At 35.8% G+C, this 25,114-nt stretch overlaps 1 protein-coding gene across 2 annotated transcripts; it reads right to left on the reverse strand.

Moving 5' to 3' along the window:
- Positions 1–1,203: 1,203 nt before the first annotated feature.
- On the reverse strand, positions 1,204–23,549 carry LOC123553111 (RNA helicase aquarius-like). 2 transcript variants are annotated; one of them, XM_053550260.1, is made up of 7 exons: positions 22,806–23,549; positions 21,360–21,462; positions 19,111–19,231; positions 18,464–18,556; positions 12,836–12,930; positions 6,611–6,743; positions 1,204–1,310 (listed from the first exon to the last, which is right to left on the reverse strand). In XM_053550260.1, the coding sequence occupies exons 2-7, from the start codon at positions 21,423–21,425 to the stop codon at positions 1,234–1,236; spliced, it is 585 nt and encodes a 194-aa protein (XP_053406235.1). In that variant the 5' UTR covers positions 21,426–21,462; positions 22,806–23,549; the 3' UTR covers positions 1,204–1,233. The 2 variants fall into 2 exon arrangements, with proteins under 2 accessions (XP_053406235.1, XP_053406236.1); XM_053550261.1 differs by lacking the exons at positions 21,360–21,462; positions 22,806–23,549 and adding an exon at positions 20,529–20,680.
- Between the last annotated feature and the right edge of the window lie 1,565 nt (positions 23,550–25,114).

Consider the following 25,114-nt stretch of genomic DNA (forward strand, 5'->3'; position numbering starts at 1 on the left):
AGCGTCTGAAACACCGCTCGCTCGAGCATCGATGACCTGGTGACCTACTTTTTGACCCCTGATGACCCAATATCAAACTTGTCCAAGACTTTACTGAGAGTAACATTCTGACCAGTTTCAATAAGATTGGGCACAAATTATTACCTCTAGAGTGTTAACAAGCTTTTCCTTTGATTTGACCTGGTGACCTAGTTTTTGACCCCAGATGACCCAATATCGAACTCATTCAAGATCTTATTGAGGGTAACATTCTGACCAAGTTTCATCAAGATTGGGTCAAAAATGTGATCTCTAGAGTGTTAACAAGCTTTTCCTTTGATTTGACCTGGTGACCTACTTTCGGACCCCAGATGACCCATATCGAACTCATCCAAGATTTTATTGAGGGTAACATTCTGACCAAGCTTCATTAAGATTGGGCCAAAAATGTGAACTCTAGAGTGTTAACAAGCTTTTCCTCTGATTTGACCTGGTGATCTAGTTTTTGACCCCAGATGACCCAGTATTGAACTCGTCCAAATTTTGTTGAGGGTAACATTCTGACCAATTTTCATTAAGACTGGGCCAAAATTGTGACCTCTAGAGTGTTAACAGTCAAATTGTTGACGATGGACAACTGACGGACGGACGACGATGGACAACGGACACAGGGCGATCATATAAGCTCACCTTTGATCACTTCGTGCTCAGGTGAGCTAAAAATGAACAAGGATTAGTGACCTAATTTCAATTACATTAATGTGCTTAGGCTATGAACTGTCAATACTGAAATCGGTTTGTTTACAAAATGTAACTTCAGTTACTTCAATGGTTTGTGTCTGATGATACAATAATGGAACTGATGAGGAAATTCAACTTTATTACTAAACCAGCTCTAGTAATGTACATGTATCTTCAAGTTACTGAAATGTTATATATCATCCTTGTTAGGGTATGTAACCTAAAATTTATTTAAAATTAAACTAGATTTTCTCTTGGGTCTTCAATGTTTTTGCTTTTTCAATTCATTGTAACATTGTCATCTGGTGATTTTTTTTCCAACTTCAGCATCAAAAGTGGTGGACAACCTAATGAAACCTCTGGGCATTATTTCAAGCTAGTAAGTAAGCCACTGCAGATTACAAATTACTGATTACAATTTACCAATTACAAATTACTGAATAAAATTTACAGATTACAAATTACTGATTACAATTATATACATACTTGTATGTGAGCTTTCATCCTCTAGTTTCACCATACTGTACAAACTATCCAGCCAAAAGAATCCAAACTTCTGTACACCATATTGTTCAGTACCCAGTATAAACCTTTCAAAAATAATGAAAGATTGTTTGATATAAAGTCACACAGACACAATTCAGGCGATATGATCACATTCCAACTTTGTGGAAGAAGACCCAAGCTGCTTTTGTGGTAATTATTTCAGACATGAGCAGGGATCTGAATATAACCAGACCTTATGCAAGTCAGCAGCATGACTTTCTCTTATAATGACCGCAGCTGAGCTAGAGCTTACAGAGGTACAGTGCAAGTAATTCTAAGTCACCTGTATTAACCACTTAGCCACAGAGGTCCAAAATCAGACTCAAGCATATGGTATTATATGTAAGGTAAGCCAAGACATATGGCATTGCTGCTTGCTGAACAAGAGCTGTCACAGGAGACAACATGCTCGACTATTTCTTTGCTAGATAGTGAAACTGGGCACATCTGAAGAAGCCGGAGCTGCCAGACTCCAATGTGAATGAAGATATTGGACAATAGCCTGAGTTTGTGTTAAAAGTATTAAGTAATAAAAGAAATAAAGATAAAATGTATCAAAACATTAAATAAGTATACAAGAGGGCCATGATGGCCCTATATCGCTCACCTGAGTAGAGTTGCTTACTTGAACAAGATCTAGGCCTTCTGGTTTATTTTTAGCAAATTTATGAAGATTTCCCTATGTACAATCTAGTAACCCTGGGGCTGGGTAAATTTGACCCTGCGTGGGGGGAGGGGGAGTCAAGATTTGAACAATTTTTGTAGAGGTCCACTAGGCAATGCTACATGTCAAATATCTAAGCTCTAGGCCTTCTGTTGTTTTTTTTAGAAAATTTTAAAGATTTTTCTATGTACAATCAAGTAACCCCATGGGGCGGAGCCAATTTAACCCCAGGGGTCATGATTTGAAATTTTTTTGTAGAAGTCTACTAGGCCATGCTACATGTCAAATATCTAAGCTCTAGGCCTTCTGGTTTATTTTTAGAAACTTTCATGTGTAAAATCAAGTGACCCCTAGGGCGGGGTCAATTTTGACCCCGGGGTCATGATTTGAACAAATTTAGTAGATGTCCACTAGGCAATGCTACACGTCAAATATCTAAGCTCTAGGCCTTCTGGTTAATTTTTAGATTTTTTTTTTGAAGATTTTCCTATGTAAAATCAAGTGATCCCTGGGGCGGGGTCAATTTTGACCCCTGGGTCATGATTTGAACAACTGTAGTAGAGGTCCACTAGGCAATGCCACTTGTCAAATATCAAAGCTCCAGGGCTTATGCTTTTTGAGAAGAAGATTTTTTAAGATTTTCCTATGTAGAATCAAGTAAACCCTGGGGCGGGGTCAATTTTGACCCCGGGGTCATGATTTGAACAAACTTGGTAGAAGTCCATTAGGCAATACTTCACACCATATATCTAAGCTCTAGGGCTTTTGGTTTTTGAGAAGAAGATTTTTTAAGATTTTCCTATGTAAAATCAAGTGACCCCTGGGGCGGGGTCAAATTTGACCCTGGGGAACATGATTTAAACAAATTTTGTAGAGGTCCAATAGGCAATGCTACATGTCAAATATCTAAGCTCTAGGCCTTCTAGTTTATTTTTAGAAATTTTTTGAAGATTTTCATATGTAAAATCAAGTGACCCCTGGGGCGGGGTCAATTTTGACCCCGGGGTCATGATTTGAACAACTTTAGTAGAGGTCCACTAGGCAATGCTACATGTCAAATATCTAAGCTCTAGGGCTTCTTGTTTATGAGAAGAAGATTTTTTAAGATTTTCCTATGTAAAATCAAGTGACCCCTGGGGCGTGGTCAATTTTGACCCCAGGGTCATGATTTGAACAAAACTGGTAGAGGTCCACTAGGCAATGCTTCACACGAAATATCTAAGCTCTAGGGCTTCTGGTTTTTGAGAAGAAGATTTTTAAAGTTTTTCCTTTTGGTTGCCATGGCAACCAGAATTCTGTATGGAATTCAATTCTTTGAATAATTTTTAAAGAAGACCATCCAAGGAACATCCCTGTGAAGTTTCATCAAAATTGGCCTGTTGGTTTAGGAGGAGATGTTGTTTAAAGGAAAGTGTGGACGGACGACGGACGGACGGACCGACGGACGGACGCCGGACGGTGAGCGATCACAATACCTCACCCTGAGCACTTTGTGCTCAGGTGAACTAAAAAGGGATATGGTGAAAATACATCAAAATTAAACTAAATTCTTAGCAAAAAGGTGGCATTATTCACGAAATATTGATGCAAGAGAGACAGCCCTTGTGTCAAGTGATGTGGAACAACTACTTTAGTTTAAATCAAATCCATTTAGTAACTGAGATAAAGTGCACCAAAGTATAAGTAAACAAGAGGGTCATGATGACCCTGTATCACTCACCAGAGTAATATGAGCTACATGTTTCAAATGTCAAACTGATGATTTTTAGAAATTTTTTGGAAAATTTTCCAATGTACAATCAAGTAACCCCGGGGCGGGGCCAATTTGACCCTGGGGGTCATGATTTGAAGAAATTTTGTAGAAGTCTACTAGGCAATGCTACATGTCAAATATCTAAGATCTAGACCTTTTGGTTATTTTTAGAAAAAAAAAGATTTTCCTATGTAAAATCAAGTGACCCCTGGGGCGGGGTCAATTTTGACCCTGGGGGTCATGATTTAAACAAATTTTGTAGAGGTCCACTAGGCAATGCTACATGTGAAATATCTAAGCTCTAGACCTTCTGGTTTATTTTAAGAAATTTTTTGAAGATTTTCATATGTAAAATCAACTGACCCCGAGGGCGGGGTCAATTTTGACCCCGGGGTCACGATTTAACAACTTTAGTAGAAATCCACTAGGCAATGCTACATGTCAAATATCTAAGATCTAGGGCTTCTGCTTTTTGAGAAAAAGATTTTTTAAGATTTTCCTATGTAAAATCAAGTGGCCTCTGGGGCGGGGTCAATTTTGACCCCGGGGGTCATGATTTGAACATATTTTGTAGAGGTCCACTAGGCAATGCTACATGTGAAATATCTAAGCTCTAGGCCTTCTGGTTTATTTTTAGAAATTTTTTGAAGATTTTCCTATGTAAAATCAAGTGACCCCTGGGGCGGGGTCAATTTTGACCCAGGGGTCATGATTTGAACAATTTTAGTAGAGGTCCATTAGGCAATGCTACATGTCAAATATCTAAGGTCTAGGGCTTCTGGTTTTCGAGAAGAAGATTTTTTAAGATTTTTCTATGTAAAATCAAGTGACCCCTGGGGGTCTTGATTTGAACAAACTTGGTAGAGGTCCACTAGGCAATGCTTCACACCAAATATCTAAGCTCTAGGGCTCCTGGTTTTTGAGAAGAAGATTTGAAGTTTTTCCTTTCAGTTGCCATGGCAACCAGAGTTCTGCATGGAATTCAATTCTTTGAACAATTTTTAAAGAAGACCATCCAAGGAACATCCCTGTGAAGTTTCATCAAAATTGGCTTGTTGGTTTAGGAGGAGATGTTGTTTAAAGGAAAGTGTGGACGGAGGACAGGCTTTCAAGTGCTATTTGGCAAAAAATTAGGGCTAAAATTAGGGATATTTTTGCCCAAAACTAGGGCTATTTTTGTCAAAAATTAGGGCTGTTTTAGTCAAAAATAAGGGCTAAATTAGGACTTAATGCCCACGGGCAACATGTCGAGCCCGCCCTTTGACCATATTTTTAGTTGCTTTTCATCATCACATGGCCTGGGTCGTCCCCGGCCAGGTACATAGTGCGAGATGGTGCAGGTATGGGTGTAAGGCCTTTGTCCATGCTGAGAAGAATGGTGTCTCCCCCTGAAAGGTTATGATATACAGGTATAATATGGTGGCCACTGGTGCATTATTAGGTCTAAATGTTGAGGTACTGGAGAGGTATTTCTCTTAATTCAGGGGGGTCAGGGGGCTCTCCCCCATGAAATTTTTGAAAAATAGGTATGAAATGGTGGGGGGCTGGTGCATCATTATTTCTAAATGTTGAGGTACTGGAGAGGTACTTCTCTTAATTTAGGGGGGTCAAGGGGTTCTCCCCCTGGAAAATTTTGAAATACAGGTATGAAATGGTGGGTGCTGGTGTATTTTTTGTTCTAAATTTAGAGGTATACTTAGGAGGGAGTTAGCCCCCTAATTTTAGGGAGGTCAGGGGGCTGCCTCACACCTCTGGACAATTTTGAAATAATTTTGGTATGAAATGCTGGATAATATTGCATTTTTTGGTCTAAAGTTTGATGTGTGGGAGGGGTATCTCTGTAATTTTAGGGGACTCTCCATCTGGAAAAATTGGAAATACAGGTGTGAAATAGTGGTCTCTGGTGCATTTTTATTTAAATTTTGAAGTACTGGAGGGGTAGTCCCCTCATTTGAGGGGGGGGGGGGGGGGGGGGAGGGGGTCATGGGTTTTCCCCTGGAAATTTTTGAAATAATAGTATGTAATGGTAGCCTCTGGTGCATTCTTTTTTGGCTAAATTTCGAGATATAGTTGGGTGCAACTTAGATGATTATAGGTCACTTCTCAGCTAACTTTAGGAGGGGGGCTGAGGGAACAGAATCATCCTCTGTAAATGAATCTTAACTTCAATAAATTAACTGGTTCCTTATGATATTAATTATGCATGACTTTGTGCAAAAAAAAATTAAGTTCAGATAGAAATTACAAAAAAAATTAGGGATAATTTAAAAAATAAGGGCTGTTTTTAGGAATTTGGCCCTTTCTGGGTGTTTTTTTAGGGATTTTCGGGAGGCCTGAAAAAATTAGGATTTTTTAGGAATTTTAGGGGCACTTGAAAGCCTGGGACGCCGGACGGACGTACAACGGACGGACGGACGGACGCCAGACGGTGAGCAATCACAATACCTCACCCTGAGCACTTTGTGCACAGGTGAGCTAAAAAGGGGATAATTTATGAAATACTGTGCAAGAGTTACTGCCTTTGTGTCATATGATGTGAGTAATGATGCTGAACAACAATTTTAAGTGCAAATCAAATCCTCTCTGCAATAAAAGAGATATTGTGAAAATGCATCAAAATTAACTTTAAATTCTATGTAAAAGGGGGCATAATTCATAAAAAATTGGTGCCAGAGTTATAGACCTTGTGTCATATGATGTGGGAGATAATATGAAACAAGTTTTAAATTTGAATCAAATCCATTTAGAAATAACTGAGATAGAGTGAAACTGCACCAAAACTCTAACCTGAAATTCATATTGAGTTTACTATTTACTGACTAAAGGTTAGGACTAGGTTTAACAGTGTAATTTTAAGGTGTGCGTACACTCATTGCGGAAGATTTAATGCTGACCATAACTTTTCTAAATACAAATGATCTATTTACTTGTTAAATGTTTTCTATCATTTGCATAAAATCTGAAAATCCAATATTGTTCCCTCAATACAGCATGTAGAATACAGGCTTTCTCTTCTGAAGTCCATGGCTTGTAGCCATTTCGCCTCACTGCTATTTCACACTACAAAAGAAGAAACATTTTTTCTAACTGTACAGAAAATATATAGAATACTAAATGTAACTATAAGAAGTTATTGAACAATTTAATGATAACCTAACATTTATGACCTGTATCTTAAAATAAGTGAAAAAAATTGTTTTACAAGGTTATTTAACAGCCAGTCATGCAAAAAAAAAGATCAAACTAAACAAGAAAAGTTTCATTAAGTCTTTGGCTTAACATGTCACTTGACCTTCCTTGTAACCTAGAAGTATTTCAGCTATCTGAAATTCCATACATTTCATTGTTCACCAGAAGAAACTAGATGCCCACGGACAACACACTTGCCCTTTGACCCCTGTGACCTTGACGTTTGAGATAGCGTCTGAAACATTCATGCCAAATATAATCAAGATTCCTCAAGGCATGTCAAACTTATGGGCCAGACAAGATCTGACATGACCTTTGACCTCCAACTGTGAACTTTAACTTTGACAGCCATTTAGGTAACTATCTAATGTATGCAAGTGAGCTCAAGATTACAGACCTGCAGACACAAACCTACAGCAGCCTAATAATTTAAAGACAGAAATAATCTGTGCAGTCTGATCAAGATCTGCATTGTTCGCTATTCAGTGAGTATCTTTTTTGGTAAGCATCCCTTCTAACAGCTAATTGTACTGTCCAAATTCAAAGATTGACAAGTTCATTAAAGAAATTTAGCAGGGTTAGGGTTAAAAGCCTTGTGACTAAATAATTTCAGATAATGAACACCTGATCAAAACCAGTTCAACAAATGGTGAACAACTTTGGGAAAAAGCAAAACAGATTTGTGTAACTGGAGAATTGTATATCTGATACTTTCAATCCAATACCATTTGTGGTTACTGACATACCAGCTTACATAAAACAAGAAACATCTTTAACAAGAGCTGTCCGTAAAACAGCACACTCCACTATTCGGGTATTTGACAGTAAAATGCATATATGTTACAATAAGAGACCTCTACTGTAAAAGGAAGATACACCAAGGGGCATAATTCCATCAAATACACAGATTTGAGTTATTAGGATTGTTACAACACATGCAGATGATGATGATAAAGATATATTTTGAGTTTCAAGTCATTATCTAATTTATCTTGTATAGTACCAATGTTAAGTCCAGAAAACGAAGTTTGTAAAAAATTTAAGTATAACAGGGGCATAATTCGGTCAAAAATACAAATCAGTGTTATGGGGATTGTTACCACACATGCAGATGATGATGATAAAGATACATTTTAAGTTTCAAGTCTTTATCTTATATTGCATTAAAGAAGTATCCAGAAAGCAAAGATTGCAAAAAAAGTTTAAGTACAAAAGGGGCATAATTCTGTCAAAAACACAATTTGAGTTATGGGGTATGTAGCTACACAAGCAGATGATTATAAACAAATTCTTTTAATTTCAAGTCATTATCGAAAAAATTTAACATGAAAATAATTCAAAGTATAACTCCTTGGTGACCTTGACCTTGGGTATAATGGGCCCAGCCCCTACACATACTTTGTTTGTATGCTGGACAATGTTTATGTGAACGTACAGTATGATATAAGCAAAAGTAACAAAAATATGACAGAAAAACAAAGGTTGCCAAAAACTTTAATCTTAAAAATAACCTAAGTATAAGACCTTGGTGACCTTGACCTTGGGTATAATGGGCCCAGTCCCTATACATACTTTGTTTGTATGCTGGACAATGTTTATGTAAAGTTACAGTAAGATATAAGCAATAGTAACTAGAACTGTCACAGGAGTGACTCATACCCCCACCATACGGTCTTGTCACAGAAGAATGGCAACCATAAGAAATCTTAAAAATACTTTGGAGCACTTCATCCTGGGCTTCCACATATAAGTAATACTAGTATAATACATACTAGTAAATATATTAAATCTCCAATATTAGAGATACACTTAAAGTGAATACAAAAAAGAGTCTTACCGACCCATGTTACCACAGAAAAATGTATTTACTTTTTACATAAGACTTATAATAAAAAAGTTAGAAAAATACCTTAAATATTGAAAATCTAAAAATAGGATTTCTAAAAATAGACTAATTCCTGGAATTAAAGGGGAAGAAACTAAGTACAAAAGTTAAAAAAAGGTTACTTTCCTTTGGCTCTAAGCCAATCAGGATGAGATATAGTGAAAATACATCCAAATTAACCTTGAATTCTAGGTAAACGGGGACACAATTCAAGAAAAATTAGTGTCAGAGTTATGCACCTTGTGTCACATGATGTGGGTGATGAGGTGGAACATCTATTTTAAGTCTGAATCAAATCCATTCAGAAGTAACTGAGATATAGTGAAAATACATCAAAATTAACCTTAAATTCTAAGTAAAAAGGGACATAATTCATGAAAAATTGGTGTCAGAGTTATGCACCTTGTGTCACATGATGTGGGTGATGAGATGGAACATCTATTTTAAGTTTGAATCAAATCCATTTTGTAATAATTGAGATATAGTGAAAATACATCAAAATCAACCTTAAATTTAAAGTAAAAGGGGACATAATTCATAAAAAATTGATGTCAGAGTTAAGCACCTTATGTCACATCATCTGGGTGATTTGGTGGAACAACTATTTTAAGTTTAAATCAAATCCATTTAGTAATAACTGAGATATAGTGAAAAAACGACAAAATTAACCTTAAATTCTAAGTAAAAGGGGACATAATTCATGAAAACTTGGTGTCAGAGTTATGCACCTTGTGTCACATGATGTGGGCACATGATGTGGGTGATGAGGTGGAACATCTATTTTAAGTCTGAATCGAATCCATTCAGTAGTAACTGAGATATAGTGAAAATACGTCAAAATCAACCTTAAATTCTAAGTAAAAAGGGGCATAATTCATAACAAAATGGTGTCAGAGTTATGCACCATGTGTCACATGATGTGGGTGATGAGGTGGAACATCTATTTTAAGTTTGAATCAAATCCATTTAGTAATAACTGAGATATAGTGAAAATACAACAAAATTAACCTTAAATTCTAAGTAAAAGGGGACATAATTCATGAAAACTTGGTGTCAAGAGTTATGCACCTTGTGTCACATGATGTGGGTGATAAGGTGGAACATGTATTTTAAGTTTGAATCAAATTCATTTGGTAATAAGTGAGATAATAGATTTCGGGACGCGACGGGACGGGACGGGACGCGACAAAACTGACTCCTATATACCCCCCTCAAACATGTTTGGTGGGGGTATAACAAAGATATGATAGAAAAACAAAGGTTGTCGTAAAACTTTATTAATTATTAACTTTATTATTAATAGCCCAAGTATAACACCTTTGTGACCTTGACCTTGGGTATAATGGGCTCAGCCCCTATACATACTTTGTTAGTATACTGGACAATGTTTATTTGAAGTTACAGTAAGATATAAGCAATAGTAACAAAGATATGACAGAAAAACAAAGGTTGCCGAAAAACTTTAACCTTAAAAATAACCAAAGTATAACAGCTTGGTGACCTTGACCTTGGGTATAACGGGCTCAGCCCATACACATACATTGTTTGTATACTGGATAATATTTATGTAAAGTTACAGTAAGATATAAGCAATAGTAACAAAGACAGAAAAAAAAGGTTGCCGAAAAACTTTAACCAAGAAGGGTTATGCCGACGCCAGGGCGAGTAGTATTGCCCCCCTATTCTCCGAATAGTGGAGCTAAAAAGAAAGGTTGCCGAAAAACTTTAACCTTAAAAAAAACCTAAGTATAACAGCTTGGTGACCTTGACCTTGGGTATAATGGGCTCAGCCCCTATACATGCTTTGTTTGTATACTGGACACTGTTTATGTGAAGTTACAGTAACATACATGTACAGAGCGCCGCCAAGCGGGGCAATATACGCCCGAAGACTTACACCATAGGATGGGAGCAAAACTTTAAGAACTTGACTGTTGTAGCCCAAAGGACTGGAACAACAAAAGGAAAACTTCAAAAAACAAATCTAAGTCTATAAAAAAATCCTTATCAGGTACAGGTATGTAAAAATACACCTAAAAATTGGAGGTACCATCCATGTTGTACCACAGAAAAGTGGTCTCGGTTTTTCCCTACGGCCAATAATAAAAAAGTTTCAAAATAAGCTATTTATAGTAACATAAAAGGGAAGCAATTCAAAAAAAAAATTATTGTAAGTACAAAAATGAGATCTGCCAAATAAAAACAAGAGCACTGCAATGCAGAGCAATGTACACAAAGCAAAGTCATATATGACCTTTGACCCTTAAGTGTGGCCTTGACCTCGAAGCGAGTCATCCAGAACATGCGCCCTGCACATCGTTACAGTGTGGTGAACATTTCTGCTAAGTTTCTTTGAAACCCTTCCAGCAGTTCAAGAGTTACAGAGCGGACACGAAACAAACTGATATGACTTTGACCCCTAAGTGTGACCTTCACCTTGAAGCAAGTCGTCCGGAACATGCGCTCTGTACGGCGTCTTGGTGTGGTGAACATTTGTGTCAAGTTTCTTTGAAATCCTTCAAGGGGTTCAAGAGTTACAGAGTGGACACGAAACAAACTGATATGACCATTGACTCCTAAGTGTGACCTGACCTTGAAGCGAGACATCCAAAACATGCGCTCATCACATCGTCTCGGTATGGTGAACATTTGTGTCAAGTTTCCGTGAAATACTTCAAGGGGTTCAAGAAATACAGAGCGGACACGAAATTGCTAACGGACAGATGGACACCAAGATCATAACATAATACGTCCCTTCGGGCGTATAATAAGCAATAGTAACAAAGATATGACAGAAAAACAAAGGTTGCCGAAAAACTTTAACCTTAATATAACCTAAGTATAACAGCTTGGTGACCTTGACCTTGGGTATAATGGGCTCAACCCATACACATACATTGTTTGTATACTTGACAATGTTTATGTGAAGTTACAGTAAGATATAAGCAATAGTAACAAAGATATGACAGAAAAACAAAGGGTGCCGAAAAACTTTAACCAAGAAGGGTCATGTCGATGCCGATGCCGGGGTGAGTAGTATTGCACCCCTATTCTCCGAATAGTGGAGCTAAAAATGATACAAGGTACTGGTAGGGATTTAATGTGTTGAAAATGTTGGATTGCAGTATAGATAATGAAGTATTATAGCGACCTTCTTTCATACTGTGCATGCTTTCCTTAAACTATGTAAAGTTTCAACAAAATCACTATAACTGTCAGTCATTACTTCTTGACAAAACTATGACACTTTACAAAAGAGAATACATGTACAGCATTTCTGACACTTTTCGGTAGATGTATCAGCAAAAAGATGGCATTTTGTGATTCAAAATCTTATGAAACGCTTGCATTTATTATAATAACTTTAATCAAGTAATGGAAATCAATCTGTAAATACACTACAGAGTTTATGGAGAAAGCCGAGCTCACCACGATCATCAACTACACTATACATAAATAGTTACATAAACTTTAAGTCCAAAGAATCAGGTACTTAAAACCAATTACCATTCAGGTAAAACAATATTACAAATATAAATATTTTCTGTCCACAGTAATCTTTGTGCTTCTCTGATAAATGCCATTTGAGTCAGTACCTACTGTATACATTCTGTGTTATGTAATGAAACTTTTGTGAAACAGTATATTAATTTCAGCAAATTCAAAGTCCAGCTGTTTCTATTGGTTGAATAATCATAAATATACAACATTTATTGGTTCTTGAAGTAGGCAAAAAGCTGGCTCTGACAGCTACACCAAAACACTTTAGCCTAACTTTGTACAAACACTTTAGCCTTACTTTGTACAAACCAAAAAGGGAGTTCTGTAACCCAGGTACTACATGCCAGATTATCACAGTGAACAAGTGTGTGATGTTTTAATCCATTCCCAGCAAGTGTAACCAGCTTATATACAACTTAGCTTAACCAAGATATGCAGAAAACTGAGTTATCTCCCTTCATTGTTCAAGTTTGTTCCATATAAAATTTTGATTTTTTTTCAAACAGTTTTATTTTTCTCTTACTAAGCTGGATTTGTAAAATATGATTCTACATATAAAATTGAATGATCTATTTACATGTTTTCCAAAACTGCCATACACTATGTTTCCCTCATCATGTAGGACAAAGACCTGCATCTCATTACCAGTACAGTTGCACTGCATACATTTCACTACAAAAGAAGAGACATCTTTCAGAGTGTTTAGTAAAGTCAGGGAAGTTCTAGATGCATGAGAATAATGTGGGTTGGGGGAATGACTTTGACCTTGACTGTTTGACCTTAAATATATGTATGAAACATTAAAGGTATGTCGCAGTCCAAAAATACCCTGGCTGAATTACTGGGTTTGGTTCTGCTCATTGGAGTCCGAGACTCGGGTCAAGGTATAATGCGGCGATTCGCACTACATTAAAAATAATTCAAGTTCAGTGTGGTTTATCTGTTTTAATTTAATACAGTTTCAATATTTTAACACAACAGAAATTTATTTGGTTCACCAGAATATGTTGGAACACCAAACACAAATTTAAAAGCTAAAGTCCATGTGGAACACCACAAATAAAAATAGTAAAGTTAATCTTTATGAAGGAGCACCTTCTACTTTGACATCTAAGAGTAAAGTGCAAGAATAAGCTACCGTAGATACCCATATATAATGCGCACCCGTGTATAATGCGCACCCCTGATCTTAGTCCAAAATCCTGGGAAAAAAAAATAAATAAAAATTTTCGGTCAATTTTGAGGTGGATGGAAAACGAAAGTAGAGTTTACATCGACACCGGCAATAAATTTTATCTCCGCGGCGGAGAGCAGCATTGGTCTCACGGTACTATCGATTTTTGTTTTCTCGGAAATAAAACCAGTAAATTATTGTTATATTTATTGTTTTACCTTTTTTAATTCACTATTTTGAATAAATAAATAGCAGCTGATTCAATATTTCGGAATGGTATCTTTCAAAATGACATGAGCTTCTCAATTCAAACTGATAACAAAAGGTGTGATAGTCTTTTTGTCACGATCATAAAGCCAGTAATTACCGGCAATTAACGTGTCACCTCGTGTCAATTTTGTTGTTCACAGTTTGATCTCGGTTAAAGATAATTCTCGATCTTTAATTAGTATCATAATTTTTGTGATTTGTAAACATTTCTTTCGTCAAAATACTTTTTAATTTATATGAAATTAATTTTGTTTGAAAGAAAAATAAACAATTCGATCTTTTACGGAACGTAACGGCAATCTTAGATTTTAGCGGAGACAGTAAGCGCGGGGAGTAGTTTCCCTTTACCAAAATGGCGAACTTCGGTAACAAACTTGTTTTGAAGTTGGAAAATTGTCTATACCTGTGTATTATGCGCACCCACGATTCGGGGGTGGTCCCGGGGGTAAAAAAACTGCGCATTATACATGGGTATCTACGGTACTTAAAATTAAAAGAAACATCATGTTAAAATATATGAAGGATTCTCATTGGTTATGTGAAATGACATGTGACATATTTACACATATGGCTTAAGTAATTACTTAGTTATCATATAACACAATATTTGGTAGGTACTTAATGATTAAACAGAACAGGAAAAACAACACAAAGCATTTTTACAAGTTGACAGCTTGGCTTCCTGGCTTAACAATCTTTTGGAGACTTTGAGAGAGCTTTACAAAAGAAAATGAAAATTTCCAGTGATTGAAATAAACATAAGAATTTACAAAAACTAATTATTAAATCAACTTTAACTTTAAAAGACAAACATTTTGATACTAAACATATAAGTATTCTATAAATATCATTTGAAATTTTATAAAAAAATGCAATGTATAAAAAAATTGACAAATATTTGCTTCATAATAAAGGGATTACCGGTCTGGAAATACACATTATAACGCCTTTATAATATTTTATTTGTCAGTGACAAAATCTGTGGCTTTGCCATCAATATTTCATTCCAAGCGTGCATGCGTTGTGCAAATTAGCCGGGAAATCTAAAATTAGAAGACAGGCCCATCCATGTGGTTAGTTATTACTGTTAGTGAATTATGAATAAGTTATAGGGGTAAAGACTTCTGGATATGGTTTATATGAGGTATACTGGATGAAGAATAATTCCTAAACAAGACTAAATACAACAACTAGACGACGGAAGACGATTACGGAATAATTACAATAATAAGACTACGGAGGACAATACAGGACATACATAACATAAACATACAGAAATAAGAGCTGTCAATTTTGTTGACAAATGCCCCGTAAGTAGGCCCAAGAATGCCACAGTTGTATGCGCAAAAACTCACATATCATTTTGTGACCTTGACCTACGAGGCCTCGGTCATAAGTGTGACACATCCTCTCAATATCAGTGTAGAAACGATTGAACAACCAAAACGGAAATAGCGATGTGATTTCAACCATTTGTTGAAATATGATAAACGTGTCTAACTTTTTCGATTGATATTTGGATAGTTACCAAATAAAGGTATGTGTATTCCTTGAGATGTTTTTTACCTACCCAAGTAAATCTAAGGAGAACAACTCTGAATTGACCAGTAAACTGAAGCTAACATAAAACATTGGACAAAAGTGAAAGAAAAATCAGATAGGTCCTTTTTCCAACAACTGATCAGGCAGACAAAATATGACCTACATTTGTTTAAATTTCATTGTATTCAATATACAATATGCACACCTTTCTCATGGCTTACACTGACAGTTATTTTATAAGTTGTAGTGAGGCCCTGATAGAAAGTTTAGTAATGCATGAAGATAATGTAAAATAATGCATAAATTCCTCTAAAGAAAATTTACGAAATTAAAAAACGTTATTGTTCTGCCTCTTCTAGTCAAAGTCATTTATTGTTCTCAATGGTGATACACTGGTTTACACAAAATTAATATATTAAAATGTAAAGTTTATATATCCAACAATGAGAAGTAACAAAAAAAAGTTAAACTGGAATCGCTTTTGTGTAACAAAGTAGCTAGACTGCGTATATTTATCACTTTTACCATTATCATTTTGAAAGTGTTTCATATGCGTTAGTCGTTTGGAAGAGTTTCTCTTACTGGTCAGGAATACTTTGCTTCAAATAATGTAACACAAAAACTCATTGTCATCGAATGTAATTACAATGTTTTAAGGTAGTGGTTGTAATTACAACATTTGAAGGTAGCTTATAGGTAATGACACTATGTAATGTATTTTAAGCAATTCAACATTCTCTGGATTGAACTATCATGATCATTTACATAAATGCTGAAAAAAGCATATGGAGTTTACTTTATTTGATGATTTTCGATACAGGTCAACTACCTTAAACAAGCTATAAGGTGTTTTATTTATTGTTTAAACAAAGTAAACGGATAACTTCAGATATCAACATTAATTTACAATTTAAACTGTTTACACAACTTGAAAAAAAAAAGATTTTTGTTGGGGCCTCTCATTTACAAATATATCAGCAATTATCACCTGAATTGAGGAAAATATTGATGGTAAAATGGTGTAGGGGTTTGTTTACATTATAAAATCTTTAATAACTTCTTTCAGGTGAATTTTTGATATGGTTTTGGCAAGCTTATGATAAAGAGTAAGTCATTCTCTTTCACTCAGAATTTTTTCAAGCGTTTTAGACTCTTGGCTAGTCTTGAAATTTGACTTTATTAAAAGACAAAAGGAAGTTCAGTATAGGCTCTTTCAAGGTGTTGAAAGTAGACTAAACTTACACTATACTCTACTGAATTTATTAAGCTGTGGAAACTTTTGATATAGACTATAACTGGGGAAATCCTAAAATCATTGAAAAACGGTCAGTACAAGTGTTGTCCATTTTGCTTCAGATATTTTGAAAAAGTCGTTTTTTAAATATCAAATAATTCTATTTTTACATGGAGAAGAGGAAAACCATAAATATATTTAGAAAATTGGTGCACTTAGCTATCATTTCACTCTGAAAAAAATATGTAAAGATGAATTTAAATTATTTAGATACCATCTCTATGTTTTTAGAAAGGCATGTTTCAAGTGTTCCTCAGTCAATATAAGTCCAGAATGACTTACATGAGTGGTAGGTAAGGTGAAATCAATGGATTAAATGGTGAATGTTTAGATGAGGTATACCAACAAGAGCTGTCTGATGACAGCGCGCTCGACTATTCGAAGAACTGATTGAAGAATGGGGTCAAAATATTTCCACAGATATTCAGACAAAAGAAATAAATAGATTAGACAAACAATGTTCCTGTATTTCTTTGATTTCGATAAGTCTTGCTCTAAATGGCAATGTATGAACCAATTTTAAAGTCCAGAAAGGGCCATAATTCAGTCAAAATAGTTATGTACTCTTGCTTACAGATGGAAATCATAATGATAAACAGTGTTCAAGTTAAAGCCATATGTCAATAATTTTGACAAAACATGGTTGTATGAAAACAGAACCAATTTCAAATCCAAAAGGGCCATAATTCAGCCAAAAATAGATGACAGAGTTATGTACTCTTTCCTACAGATAGAGACATATACTAAACAAGTGATTAAAGTTTCAACTATGTCAACACTTTACAAAATTGAACTGGTAGGGAAAACTTAACCAAGATTTCTAAGTCAAAAGGGGCCATAATCACCAAAATCTTGATGAGTTATGTGCTCTGTCTTTAACTGGCCATGTGATGGTAAACAAGTGTTGAAGTTCAAAGCTTTATTCAAAAGACTTTGTCAAATGTGATGGTACAAAAAACTTAACCAAGGTGTGACGCCGACGCCGTGGTGAGTAGGATAGCTCTACTTATTCTTCGAATAGTCGAGCTAAAAATTAAAGAGCTTTATCAAAACTAAGGCAAATTTTCTGAATGCATGTCATATTATAAGAAGTTCGAATATACATTTTGCTTTGATCACGATTTAAGCCTTAATTCATCCCCGATTTCGTTTAAAACATGAATTCACGGTGCTTTGCATTGCATTGTATTGTACGCCTTATTGAAATGATAGTGAACAACCTATTTTGATTTTTATACACAAGATTGTACTACTTATTGTAAATATTTTTATATGACTAATTATGATTAAATTCTGATTTCTGCCTGTTTCAGGTACGAAGAAGCGATACAAAAGTTACAAGAGCAAAGAAACGACACCAGACTTTGAAAACATAATTAAACACAATTTGATTCAAAACTGACGAAAATCAAAACGCACGACACGATAAAAAATAAGACAGTTTTATTTACAAAAGATTTCCAAGTAATCCCAAAAGAAGTTAACAACAGCAATAGAATGATAATACCAATTAGAAAATTCAACTATAACAAGGAGCTGCGTTCAATAAATGCTTGATGCCCCCAGTAGCATCCTTGTCAATAGATTTTGCACCCAAGTCCAAAACAAGGTCAAGGTCAAACTGAGGTCAGGTGATGTCTGAAGATGAGGAATGGTCACAGATTACATCTGCATTTGTATCAAGTCATTTTAGTAAGGGGTATTGATGCTAGATGAAACGGTCCCATTTGGTTAAACTCGTACGGATTGACAGACGGAAGGACAAATGAATGAATGGACAAATAGACAGGACAATCACTATATGCCTCCTGCATCAGTAGATGCTGGGGGCATAAAAAGAAAGTCATTTTGTTGCAGGGTGACAAATTTACATCTCTGTAAAGTTTTAAATCTCATTCTGTATTTCCTTTTGATGATAAACTTACATGTAGATTCTAGTCTGAATAAACTGAAGTTTCTCAGCAGGTAATCGTGTAGTGTCAAGAACTGCAGGTTGATTTTCGGTAAGGCAAGTGTTCCTGTCAAATAACAAGCATATATTAACATTTATAATGACAATCCCATCTAAACCTTTGACAACTTAAACAGCGTGAATTCCTTTATTTATGAAATGAACTGCAATGAAACACTGCCTGCAGATGTTTTACTGTTTTTTCAACTTTGTATCAGCTTTCTGTACTTCCAGTATGAAGTACTTCACCATTTCTGTAATGCACAGACATCGAATAACAAACCTCAAGCAGTATTCCATGCCACAAACTTCATGTTGGAGGTTGAAAAACTCATCTAAAACACCACTACTTTCCTTTTAACAAAACATTGTATATGTCAAATAGACAGTTTAACAGTCAGTTATTTTTTCAATGGTACTGCAATTATCTTAATAGTTGTCAGTTCTCTGCAAGCACCATTCAACTTCACCACATGTATCAGCAAATGGAGGACTATTAACTTCAAACATATTGTCTTCTGTTAAACTGTCAAGGACAACATTTGACTTGATCCTCAAGATTCAGCCTTCTGTTCTACCTTCTAAGCTAACCAGACTAGCAAACTTTGTCTGAGAGCCTACCTTCACTATTATAATACTCTGTTGGCACTATATTCTCATCCCAGATGATATCTTCTGTAGGGTACATTGGCATCTCATTAATCTGTTCCAGCTGGGACTTCTTTCTCTCATGGTGGATTACCTAAATATACAAGCCAACAAGTAAAGTTAGGCTGTATACAGTAAAACATGGATCCCTCAAACTCACAATGGAATGGGCAAAATCAGTTACCAATGGTTTAGATAAACCTAAGAAAACTGTTGGGACCCTAAGAAGTGCTCTTGCCATCAGACCTAATGCCAGTGGTGGTAATTACAAAATAACAGAATAAATGATAGCTTCATATTCCTTATTGAAACATAGAAATTAATCTCTAAAATATGACAAAAGAAACCTTAAAGAAACAACTAAAATTAATGAATCTTTAAGTAAAAACAGTGACTTTATTTTTTGTAATAAAGGCAGACATAAAGATTGTCACTGTGACAAAAAGTTAGAATATAGGTCCTATCTTAGATACTGAGCAAGAAATGTACATACTAAGATTTCTTGAAGACAATACCTGTCTGGAGTCGAATTCTTCTAACAAAATAGTAACATACTGAGATAAATATCAAGAGTTACCTGTCTTGTGTTGAATCCTGACCTTCCTCTAACATAGAAAACAAAAACAGATACGTACCAAGAGTTCTAGAATGAACTCCCTGACTTTTGCTGAGTCCTGGCCTTCTTCTAACATAGCTAACATTCTAAGATACACACCAAGACTCCATATCTTGTGTTGAATCCTGACCTTCCTCTAACATAAACATACTGAGATACAAAACAAGATATCTAGAAGGAACTCCCTGTCTTGTGTCGAGTCCTGACCTCCCTCTAATAAAGATAACATACTGAGATACATATCAAGAGTTCTAGGAGAAATACCTGTCTTGTGTAAAATCCTGACCTTCCTCTAATATAGATAGCACGTTAAGATACATATCAAGAGTTCTAGAAGGAACTCTCTGTCTTGTGTTGAATCCTGACCTTCCTCTAATAAAGATAACATACCAAGAGTTCTAGAATTTGAGTCCTGACCTCCCTCTAATAAAGATAACATATCAAAAGTTCTAGAAGGAACTCCCTGTCTTGTGTAAAATCCTGACCTTCCTCTAATTAGATAGCACGTTAAGATACTATCAGAGTTCTAGAAGAACTCTCTGTCTTGTGTGAATCCTGACCTTCCTCTATAAAGATAACATACCAAGAGTTCTAGAATTTGTCCTGACCTCCTCTAATAAGAAACATATCAAAGTTCTAGAAGGAACTCCTGTCTTGTGTAAAATCCTGACCTTCCTCTAATATAGATAGCACGTTAAGATACATATCAAGAGTTCTAGAAGGAACTCTCTGTCTTGTGTTGAATCCTGACCTTCCTCTAATAAAGATAACATACCAAGAGTTCTAGAAGGAACTCTCTGTCTTGTGTTGAGTCCTGACCTCCCTCTAATAAAGATAACATATCAAAAGTTCTAGAAGGAACTCTCTGTCTTGTGTTGAATCCTGACCTCCCTCTAATAAAGATAACTTACCAAGAGTTCTAGAAGGAACTCTCTGTCTTGTGTTGAATCCTGACCTCCCTCTAATAAAGATAACTTACCAAGAGTTCTAGAAGGAAGTCTCTGTCTTGTGTTGAGTCCTGACCTTCCTCTAACATAGATAGCACATTGAGATACATATCAAGAGTTCTAGAAGGAACTCTCTGTCTTGTGTTGAGTCCTGACCTTTCTCTAACATAGATAGCACGTTAAGATACACATCAAGAGTTCTAGAAGGAACTCTGTCTTGTGTTGAGTACTGACCTCCCTCTTATAAAGATAACATACCAAGAGGTCTAGAAGGAACTCTCTGTCTTGTGTTGATCCGACCTCCTCTATAAGATAACATCAAGAGTTTTAGAAGGAACTCTCTGTCTTGTGTTGAGTCCTGACCTCCCTCTAATAAAGATAACATACCAAGAGTTTTAGAAGGAACTCTCTGTCTTGTGTTGAGTCCTGACCTCCCTCTAATAAAGATAACATACCAAGAGTTCTAGAAGGAACTCTCTGTCTTGTGTTGAGTCCTGACCTCCCTCTTATAAAGATAACATACCAAGAGGTCTAGAAGGAACTCTCTGTCTTGTGTTGAGTCCTGACCTCCCTCTAATAAAGATAACATACCAAGAGTTTTAGAAGGAACTCTCTGTCTTGTGTTGAGTCCTGACCTCCCTCTAATAAAGATAACATACCATGAGTTCTAGAAGGAACTCTCTGTCTTGTGTTGAATCCTGACCTTCCTCTAACATAGGCAACATGTTGAGATGACCCAATATCCTGTGTATGTCACTTGTACTGTGAATAAGATGAACGAATTTAGGTATCATTAACTGAAAGGCCTGAGTCAAACCTGAATATTTACAACTTGAAAATCTATCCCAAATGAAACTAAACTATTCACTGACGTAAAAGTGTGTGTGTGTGTGTGTGTGTGTTCGGGTTTAACGTCTTTTTCAACAATTTTTCAGTCATATAAACGACAGTCTACTTGTAGCAGTGAGCACAATGCCCAATTTTATAGTGCTGCCTCACTGGAATATCACACCGTAGACACGTGGCATGATACCCCACCCAGTCACATTATACTGACACCGGGCTGACCAGTACTATCCTCTTAATGCTGAGCGCCAAGCGAGGAAGCTGCTAGTACCATTTTTTACGTCTTTGGTACAACACGGCCGGGGATCGAACCCACAACCTCCCGCACTCCAAGTGGACGCTCTACCATTAGGCTACTGAGGCGGTTTCATTGATGTAAAAACCTTTATCACATGTTTGACGTGGTTGACTTGAGAACACCATTACATAAATTTGGTAATACACTAGTATAATGAAGCTTTGACGTTGATTTCATTTATTCATAGAAAACATTGTTGAATTAACTTGGTCAATAATAGGTAAAGAAAGAAGAAATGATTATGTTTCAACAGGAAAAGCTTCCATGTGATAAAAACATTACTTTTGTGTCTTTCCACTTTGAACTTATTAAACTTGTTGAATAAAATTGATAAAATGCTCTTTCTATTTTTTTATTCAACTTGTTTAATAGATTCAATATGAAAAGACACTCATGTAATATCATCTATATTAAATAAGCAGATCTGAAACTCTCACAGTGAAATACAGTGGAATCTCACTAACAATCATGATTAGTAAAGTTCTCATTTATGTATAAAGATACTTCACTTGCACTTTACTTAATCAAAGACTGGGCATTCCATAAACTGATCATGGTGATAAATAATTTCACACAAAAACAGCCAATTATCATTCTGTTGTTCATTACTGCTTTGACTGCTGGTATTACAGCTTTGACTGCTGGTATTTCAAGGGGTATAATAAAGCATGGTATGCTAAGGAAACATTCTATGTACTACTGTGCACCAAGAAGTTATTTTAAATGTTTAATTCAAACCTCCATATATTTTCACCATACAGATTGCTACTTTGATTTTAAGCTATAGCTTGAGTTCTTGTGTACAGGTTAAGTTTTTTTTTGACAGTTTTCAGCAAATCAAATTCTCAAAACTTGCAACTAAGTCTTGACTTTCAGTTCATTTTGATGTTCAATGGAAAAAATATTAGCAATTGTGCCCTATTCTAAAATCAGTATTACTACCATACAGAGCTATATTTACCTGAGAGGATTAAAATACTTCAACAAGGACTTCCTGCTGTCTACACTTGCCACACTGGCTATAGCAAACTGATGTGAGTCTGGGAAATGTTTAAAGGCAACTTTCTGGAAATATAATAGTTCAAATACATGTGTATTTACTTTACATTGTTATAGAGAATAAAGTCCTTTCTGGATTTCTAACTAGACCTTTGTCTTAAACTAGAGATAGTGAAAACTGAAACCAACCTCCATTTAATTCTGTGACCCCTTGAACCGGAATCAGACGCTCTACCCTAACACTACTTCAAACAAGAGCTGTCACTAATGGTGACAAATGCCCTGCAGCGCCTTGACCTTGACCTTTGACCTGGTGACCCCGAAGTCAGTAGGAGTCCTGTACTCAATAAATACTACCAGCATGATAAGTTTGAAGGTCCTGGGTGCAGTGGTTCGCGAGTAAAGTGCCTCATACAAAAAGTTAACGTTGTGACGAATGAACTAACGAACGGACGGACAGTTGAAAACTAATATGCCTCCCTTCGGGGGCATAAAAATAACAAATTCCGCTAGTAAATTAGAATCGCCCTTGAAAAAAGTATCAAATAATACTGGTGCTCAGGAAACGAATACAAAGGCTTAGGCAAGTTAAGCAGTCCAAATTCATGACACTCGAAAAAAATAAGGAGAGAAATTCTGTATTCCATTCTTATCCTTTTCTACTTATCTTGTTCAAACTATGATGTATTTGATTTGTACATGTATTACTGGGAATAAAATATGTTTCACAGTGTTTACAGGGCGTGTTTTCGTCATTTGATAAAAAGATTTACCCAGGAAGAGAAAGAAAGCCATTGAGCACTCATCCTAAAACAAATAGATGACAAACACACAAAAATATCGTTTCAAAACAAAGATTATGTATGTACATGGACAAAAAGCACAAAAAATGTGTCCGCAGTTAACAAATTAGGCAGTCAGTCGCATGTTATTAGAATTTTTATTACCGGTTAGATTGTAAGGAACAACAGAAAAATGAACTAGCCAGCCGAAGAATCTTATTGCGATTTTGTTGTTACATATTTAGTAAACTATAACTATATCTAAACTATATCCATTATAATCATGAATAATTGGCACTAAATCCAACAGCTGCCAATTACAAAGCAACAAACCAATATTGAACAGCTTGGTTGTTGTATGTGCATTTGTATTTTATAAAACTGCATGTAAATGTTTTAAGTTTCTTTCAGGTGCAATACCACTGGCAATGTCCACAAAATTTCTCCCATTTCAACAGTTATATGAAAAAGAATTGCTATAATCACTCCCAATTAATCGCTATAAATTTTTAATAAAATCGCAACAAATTGTTCACATCATTATAGACAGTTTTCAATAAATCATTCATTTTGAAAATGAAACCTTGACTACAGATATCGGCATATTTCTACGTAAATGATAAATACCTTGTAAGGTATTAGTTCAAGAACAATTTATTAACAATGCTGGACTTATCTAATATGAATCTTATACACATACAGTATCAACTGGAAGGGAAAACTCTGTTAACTCGTGTGACACCTTCCGAAGTTTCAACAGAAATTGGTGATTACTTTTGATTACGGTTACATATCAACGGTACTTAACACACTTAATGATGAAATCTAAGCCAAATTATCTCTTCAATATATAAACTCTTGACTACTTAAAGATAAAGACATCGTGTCTGAAATCATTCGTCCTCCACCTCTGATAATTCATGTGGGGAAGTTGGCAGTTACTTGCGGAGAAAAGGTTTGTACTGGTACAGAATCCAGGAACACTGGTTAGGTTAACTGCCCGCCGTTACATGACTGAAATACGGCGTTAAACCCAAAACAAACAAACAAACAAACAAAGACTTGTAAACTTCCTTGAATGGTAAAAATAAACGAAAATAACAGCGGAATGTAACCCTAGTTACTGTCCATGTCGTATAACCACATCGCTATTTCAGTTTTGGTTGTTCATTGTTTCTACACTGTGAATATGGTTAACATTTGTGTCAAATTATTTTCAAATCCCTTGATAAATGGCAGAGTTATGGACAAGAAAAGAAACACCTTTGACTTTTAAGTGGGACCTTGACCTTGGAGCTAGGGGTCTGGGTCTTGCACATGACAACTCATCTCATTATAAGGAACATTTATGCCAAGTAATTTCAAAATCCCTTCATCAATGGCAGAGTTATGGACTGGACAAGAAACAGACCGTGTTAACCTTTGACCTCTAAGTGTGACCTTGACCTTGGAGCTAGGGGTCAGGGTCTTGCTCATGATACGTCATCTC

This window comes from Mercenaria mercenaria, chromosome 8, assembly GCF_021730395.1.
Source record: "Mercenaria mercenaria strain notata chromosome 8, MADL_Memer_1, whole genome shotgun sequence".
Classification (NCBI taxonomy): domain Eukaryota; kingdom Metazoa; phylum Mollusca; class Bivalvia; order Venerida; family Veneridae; genus Mercenaria; species Mercenaria mercenaria.

Bases quoted from the DNA above. Each gene is read 5' to 3' on its own strand.
- LOC123553111 (XM_053550260.1), bottom strand. From the start codon at position 21,425: ATGTTGCCTATGTTAGAGGAAGGTCAGGATTCAACACAAGACAGAGAG. The intron at 19,232-21,359 runs GTATGTTATCTT...TTGTATATTTAG, and splicing joins AGTTCCTTCTAGAACTCATG to GTAATCCACCATGAGAGAAA. The intron at 6,744-12,835 runs GTAAATAGATCA...CTTCTTTTGTAG, and splicing joins ATGGCAGTTTTGGAAAACAT to TGTGAAATAGCAGTGAGGCG.